This window comes from Electrophorus electricus, chromosome 5, assembly GCF_013358815.1.
Source record: "Electrophorus electricus isolate fEleEle1 chromosome 5, fEleEle1.pri, whole genome shotgun sequence".
In the NCBI taxonomy this organism is placed as follows: Eukaryota; Metazoa; Chordata; class Actinopteri; order Gymnotiformes; family Gymnotidae; genus Electrophorus; species Electrophorus electricus.
This window is the reverse complement of record NC_049539.1, coordinates 12,922,890-12,930,389: the sequence shown is the minus strand read 5'-3', so window position 1 is coordinate 12,930,389 and position 7,500 is coordinate 12,922,890. Positions and strand designations below refer to the sequence as shown.

The following is a 7,500-nucleotide window of genomic DNA, read 5'->3' as shown; positions in this document are numbered from 1 at the left end:
GTCGTAGTGTGGAATTTACTTTCTTCCACCAAAGGCAAAGTCCTCCAGAGGCTTTCAGCTTTAATCAATTGGTCAATTTGTTCTACTCCACCCGCACGTATTCTCTTGATGCAGTTACATCACTTCAAACCAAGTGACCCAATTTAACACCTCAGCCATGATTAAACAGTGAGACAGGATACGCTCCGGGTATTGTACTACACGTTAAAAGAGTAATTGGCTAATTATCAGCAAACTGTAAAAATGGCAGGAGAAAAATACTTCCCCAAGATCATTTCCAAACATTCACACCCCCAACATAAACACTGTACTGAACCTGCGTAATAAAGTCACTCTCCAGGCTGCAAGCTGAAAGGTGTGGGGTGTTTTTAAGGTTCTTCATTTCCAAAACTCATAAGGTGATTTATTTTATCACTCTCCCAGAAGCCCTTTGATTCACCTATATGCTCTGCCTTTCTGGATCCCTTTGAAACCGTGACCTTGTCTGACGTGTCGGAACTACTTTTGGGTATGTTCAGGTAGACTTTTTCTTGTGCTGCACAGTACTGGTCCCAGCATTTTATCTTTAATGTGATAATATAACAGTTCTTTATATAATAGCACTGTCCCAGTCAGCTTTAACTCTCAGTTCTCCAACCTTTACTGAAGAAGCGCAGCGTGGATATGACATCTTTTGGAAATTTGTGGCCAATCTCTAAATTATCTATCTTTTGAAGTTTCTAAAGACTCATGTTTAGTTAAAAACTATATTGTAGAAGCATTCCAGTCTAGCTTAGGGGAACTGCACTACAGGGTTTTGCCTCCTGTCTCAAGAATAGAATCTTTTCAGTGACGTTTGGTCATTTCCTCTCTTCTTCGGCTGCAATCAACTTTAGATGACTTCAGAGCTCTATTTAAGGTTCTATACAGTTTTCCCTGTACATGCTTCCCTTGGGACTTCCCTAATACAAAAATAAATAAATAAAAATCCTACCTTTTCTATGCAGACAATAACAATTCAGTTATATCTACCCCTTGAACAAGGTGTTAAGTGCTCTGTCCAAGCTACGCATGACTTTGAACATATGAAATGCTGGATGTCCAAAACTGGTTTAAAACTGAATGATGAAAAATGTATTTTCATTCCACATAAACTATAACCAATCACTCTAAATGTCATTTTTCCAAAATCTCTGGCCTCCTGTGCCCATATTCCATTTCACAAGCCTAAAGATCCTCCAGTCAGTTGGTGTTAACCACTCTGTAATCTAAAGTTGACAGAGCTTTTCCTGCTTCTGTGCTGAAACTCTGGAACAGTTTACCTGTCTTTAGAAGGATGTCATCCACAGTTGATGTTTTTAAGTGTAATTCAAAAGCACATTAATATTCCCAGGCTTTTGAGTCCTCTTAAATGGTTTTAAAGCATTTAACTTTTGTAAAGCTGCTTTACTTTTACTTTCCATTACATTAGTTTCAACCATGTTTCTCTGCTTTACTATTCATTTTATTCTGGTAAACAAGTTTTCTTTTTTGATGTGTTGAAAATGTTTTTACAGTACTCTGGTCGGTTTATTTTTAAATGTGCTCTAAAAATAGAAATGACTGACTTCCTATGACATGTAATTCACTGCGAGTTTGTACTGGGCAGCTACTAATATTTACTCAAATTCTGCTACAGAGGAAAAAATTCTTCTGAAAGAATAAGAAATATATTTCACCTTAATGAGTTATAATATGAATTTTATGGAGAATATTTCTTTACCACTGTGAGGTGTACATCAGAATACAGATTATGAGGTCTGGATCTCTGAAAGAGAGAGTGTGTGTGTGTGTGTGTGTGTGTGTGTGTGCGCGCGTGCGTGCACGTGCGTGCGTGACAGAGGGAGAACTAGTGTGTGATTGTGTGTGTGTGTGTGTGTGTGCATGCGTGCGTGTGTGTGTGCGTGCGTGTGTTTGTGTGTGTGTGTGTGTGACAGAGAGAGAACTAGTGTGTGATTGTGAGTGTGTGTGTGTGTGTGTCACTGTGTTCTCACCAGGATGCAGCGCACAGTGTGTGTGGCGTTGGGGTGTGTGTTGTGAGCTGCCCAATGCAGGGGGATTTTGCCCTCACTGTCTGGGATGCCGATGTTCGAGTCGTGTTTTATCAACAGCTTCACGTGTTCAGGGTGGTTGTAGAAGGCACTCCAGTGTAATGCTGTTTGCTGTATACACACACACACACACACACACACACACACACACACACACACACACACAGTTTCAATGGTTATGTTTTCTTATTAAGGTATTTCTGCAAAGTACCTTAAGCAAACTGAGGTTTAATATGGTAGTCAGTGAAGACAATTTGCATCACCCATGTCAATAAAATTACAAATGTTAAATCACCAAAAGATTCAAAAGTGACTGCATATCAGAGGTCATGCACAAACAGGTTCATCACATAAGCTCACTATTCCCACTGTTACTATCATTTGCTGTTAAAAGATTACCATTAACTCAATTGCTGTTATTATTAACTATTAATTGTTTTGTTTTTTTAGCTTTTCCCACCCATTTCTGTAACAGAAGAAGGGTTCCTTCATTTTAAAATGTCTACTTATTTGCCTTACTAACACTTGATTTCATTCTTCAAGACTTCAACATCAAATTTTAGAAAACACAGCAGTAGCTGAGGCTGGCTACCTAAGATAATGTTTTAAGGAATGTAACATTGTTATCCAACTAACAACAACAGCTGTGAAGAGGCATTACGCGTACAATCATGACACCTTTTACTAGCTGCTAGTTATTCCTGTAAATCAGGGGAAAATTGGACATAATTGCTCAAACTTTATAGTCGCCGTATTAATTTACTCAGATTTCCCCAGTGAATGTTCAACTGCATATTAACGACTACTTACAACTCTTTTCAATTCAAACGTGTAAAAGGAGGAACATGCTACAAAAACCAAAATTCTAAATGTTACTGAAATGTTAAAATAAATAAATGCTAATATTTAAAAAATATATAGTTATATAGTATTGCAGTAGGAAAGAAACTTTAGTTTAACAATGGGCTCTATATACATAAAATATGCATAAAAATATCAAATGTTTATAAATAAAATAATTACTTGGGGCCCCCATACATCGCTGCTATTTTTAATCCCCAAAAACTGCGCTGTTCCACTCAGATTATTTAATCCCACTACAGCAGTTTTACTTTGGATACTTTTTAAAGTACTGTACTGAGAATACAGTAGGTCTACTTTGACTGGAATGCCATTTTCCCCAGGGCTATCCCTCGGGTACTGGATTTGTGTACTTCGTCCATCACTGCCTAACGCTATATATTCTACGATCAGTACTAGTGCAGTCACAGGAAATGATCAAAAAACCTTATAAATGTAGACCAAGCCAAACGCAGCTCATAACTTCAGTATTTTAATGTATTTTAATCATTTGGGCCTCAGTACGCAAGGCTAAGATGCAGGATGTTATGGTTAGGTCATTAGTTTCTGTGTGGCATGCGCCAAAACATTTTTTCCCGCAAAGTTCTGAGACATGCTGGTCTCCCTGTTTGTGAGAAACCATCGTTTCGAGTAGTCGGTCTGGATTGCATTACCTGAGCTGGGAACCGGTGTTCATATCCCCACCCCTACCGCGAGGTGCTCTCTAAATTACTAATACCGGTACAACTATTACAGCCAATTACTATGACTGCAACTTTAAACGGCGCCATTACTGCCAACGAAAGAAGCTGCGTCTAAGGTTGCTAGTATATGCCATTATCGCGCAATCATTCTTAGAAAAAAAAAAAGACTTTCTTGGTTGCAGCACGCGGCTAACGTATGCATGACCGCCCGGTGACCTCAAGGCCGCGGTCGTCGTTGGAGGCACGCCATCGCAGGTAAACACGGAGACCCAAAACCTAAAAGGGGTCCGTGTGCAGTGATTCGCAAGGAAATATATTTGAATATAATTTATTATTATACTATTTAAATGGGCTTGGGCTTCATATTCTCCCCCCAAAAAAAAGGTCACAGTCACACCTATACACACACGAGGTGACCTCGGATTGACCCCCGGTCCATCCCCACAGTGTTTACGGCAGAGCGGAGTTTGCGTGCTTTACTTTGTTCCTGTCCTGAGTGTCCACCTCTCCCGGTGCCATGTGTTTCAGGAGCAGAGACAGGGGCTTGGCGCTGGCGTGGCGGGTGGCCAGGTGCAGCGACGTCATTTCCTCCACGTCCTTCAGCAGCCAATCAGCATGCTTCGACAGCAGAAGCTTCATGAAGCGCACGTTTCCCTGGGGTGGGTACGCAGGAACGTGCAATGCTCAGCAACAAGGTGCAACAGTGTTTAAATGAATGGTCTAATACACCGCCTTACACACCACGACATCCTCTACAGTGTTTAGTTTTAAAATGACACCTGGGTCGGGTTTATGGCCACTGTAATCAATTTTTAAAACAGCTATGCGGTATGCACCCATTACCAAGGTTCAGTGTTAGGTATGGTTACCTTTTAAATGTTTTATCTGAGTATTAATATTTATAAAGACAAACATTTATACTATGTAACATTCACAAAGGAATATGTTAAAACTGCAATAATAGCTGGAGTTGAAATAATAGTGACGTTTTCATTCTTTATTTGGGGGTAGTCGCCTGGCTTCTTGGTTTGAGCAGTGCAGTTGAAATAAACCCTCTGTTTTAGGGCTTTTCTTTATGTATGTGTATGAATGGAAAGGAAGCAGGTCTCTTATGTCCAAGAATCCTGTCTAGCCTACTTAGCACTACATAAAACATCTTGGAGATATCCTTGTGTGTGTGTGTGTGTGTGTGTGTCAGGGTTCATGGTCTCTATTCTCAGCCCAATTAGTGTGTTAATCCCTAAGCTACAGCTATTATTGATCTAGGTGTCAGAGTGGAAGCCATCAACCCCTCCTCTTCACCACGTCTCCCCTCCACTCTCGTCCTCCCTCCCTACCCATCTCCTCCCAACACCAGCCCCCACTCCACTCCCCTCTCCTCTCTCCACTCCCCTCTCCTCTCCTCTCTCCACTCCCCTCTCCTCTCTCCACCCCCCACTCCACTCCCCTCTCCTCTCTCCACTCCCCTCTCCTCTCCTCTCTCCACTCCCCTCTCCTCTCCTCTCTCCACTCCCCTCTCCTCTCTCCACCCCCCACTCCTCTCCACTCCCCTCCCCTCTCCTCTCTCCACCCCCCACTCCACTCCCCTCTCCTCTCCTCTCTCCACTCCCCTCTCCTCTCCACTCCCCTCTCCACTCCTCTCCAGTCCCCTCTCCTCTCCCCTCCTCTCCTCTCTCCACTCCCCTCCCCTCTCTCCACTCCACTCCCCTCTCCACTCCCCTCTCCACTCCCCTCTCCTCTCTCCACCCCCCAGTCCACTCCCCTCTCCTCTCCTCTCTCCACTCCCCTCTCCTCTCCACTCCCCTCTCCACTCCTCTCCAGTCCCCTCTCCTCTCCCCTCCTCTCCTCTCTCCACTCCCCTCCCCTCTCTCCACTCCACTCCCCTCTCCACTCCCCTCTCCACTCCCCTCTCCACTCCTCTCTCCACTCCCCTCTCCCCTCTCCTCTCCAGTCCCCTCTCCTCTCTCCACTCCCCTCCCCTCTCCTCTCTCCACTCCCCTCTCCTCTCCACTCCCCTCTCCACTCTCCAGTCCCCTCTCCTCTCTCCACTCCCCTCCTCTCCTCTCTCCACTCCCCTCCTCTCTCCACTCCCCTCTCCTCTCTCCACTCCCCTCTCCTCTCTCCACTCCTCTCTCCTCTCCACTCCCCTCTCCACTCCTCTCCTCTCTCCAGTCCCCTCTCCAGTCCCCTCTCCTCTCTCCACTCCTCTCCTCTCTCCACTCCCCTCTCCACTCCTCTCCTCTCTCCAGTCCCCTCTCCACTCCCCTCTCCTCTCTCCACTCCTCTCTCCTCTCCACTCCCCTCTCCACTCCTCTCCTCTCTCCAGTCCCCTCTCCAGTCCCCTCTCCTCTCTCCACTCCCCTCTCCTCTCTCCACTCCCCTCTCCTCTCTCCACTCCCCTCTCCTCTCCACTCTCCTCTCCACTCCTCTCTCCACTCCTCTCTCCACTCCACTCCCCTCTCCAGTCCCCTCTCCAGTCCCCTCCCCTCCTCAAATCCTGGCCGCGCTCTCCCACAAGTCATATTATTAGTTTTATTTATGATTCCAGTTATGAGCGTAAGTGCCTTACAAAATGCACTTTTGATGTTTTTGGTGCAAAAACATTAAAACCGGATGTCACAAGCCAGAGGCATTCGTAACAGCACCCCAGGCAGCGCTGACGAGGACAGTAGGGGACACTAGGGGGCAGTAGACCCTCACATCACAGCTCCTGTCGGTACGCGTCATCCTGTAGGCTCGTGTGCTGTGGGCTGCGTCAACAAGTTACTGCTAAAGAATAATCCAAAAGAAAACCAAGAAAAGGAACGCGTAGGTGTGGATGTGAACAGAGATTAAAAAATTGAGAATATGTGTGCGTGAGAAGAGAGAGGGTGTGTGCTTCTGTATGAATCTGAAAGGCAGGGGAGAGAGTGAGAGTGTGTGTGTAAGAGAGAGAGGCAGAAAGTCAGCGTGTGTATGTTTTCACCCTCTGGGCAGCGAGGTGCAGAGCAGTTCTTTTGCTGTGGTCAGCTTTGTTCACAGAAGCGCCTGCCTTCAGTAAAGTCTCAGCACAGTCCAAGCGGTCGGCCAGCACACAGTACATGAGAGGAGTCCTCCCAAACTGATCCTCACTGTCCCTGAGACACGGATCAGCTGTACACACACACACACACACACACACACACACTTTTTACATGTCACTTTACCCACAAGATTTGGCTGTTACATCTCTGAAGAGGAATAGAAAGCCATTTGTGTGTGTGTGTGTGTGTGTGTGTAAGTAGCTGTGATCAGTCTTTGTAAGGGCCGTGTGTACGTGTGTGTTTGTACATCTGTGTGTGTGTGTGTGTGTGTGTGTGTGTGTGTGTGTGTGTGTGTGTGTGGGTGAGAGTATATGTAAATACCTGTGATTAGTCTCTGTAAGGGCCGTGTGTACGTACATGTCTGTGTGTGTGTGTGTGTGTGTGTGTGTGGGTGAGAGAGTATGTGTAAATACCTGTGATTAGTTTCTGTAAGGGCCGTGTGTACGTGTGTTTGTACATCTCTCTCTGTGTGTGTGTGGGTGAGAGAGTATATGTAAATACCTGTGATTAGTCTCTGTAAGGACCGTGTGTACGTGTGTGTTTGTACATCTGTGTGTGTGTGTGTGTGTGTGGGTGTGGGTGTGTGGGTGAGAGAGTATATGTAAATATCTGTGATTAATCTCTATAAGGGCCGTGTGTACGTGTGTGTTTGTACATCTCTGTGTGTGTGTGTGTGTGTGGGTGAGAGAGTATATGTAAATACCTGTGATTAGTCTCTGTAAGGGCCGTGTGTATGTGTGTGTTTGTACATCTCTGTGTGTGTGTGTGTGTGTGTGGGTGAGAGAGTATATGTAAATACCTGTGATTAGTCTCTGTAAGGGCCGT

General features: G+C 45.1%; 1 protein-coding gene across 1 annotated transcript in view; it reads right to left on the bottom strand.

Moving 5' to 3' along the window:
• The window catches only part of invs (inversin), a 22,948-nt gene that overhangs the window by 15,155 nt on the left and 293 nt on the right, over positions 1-7,500 (bottom strand). The window contains exons 2-4 of the mRNA XM_035526455.1: positions 6,579-6,745; positions 4,094-4,267; positions 2,013-2,180 (exon numbers count right to left, since the gene is read on the bottom strand). Coding sequence (XP_035382348.1) covers positions 2,013-2,180; positions 4,094-4,267; positions 6,579-6,695 — 459 coding nt within the window. The 5' untranslated portion in view covers positions 6,696-6,745. The remainder of the gene's footprint in view (positions 1-2,012; positions 2,181-4,093; positions 4,268-6,578; positions 6,746-7,500) is intronic.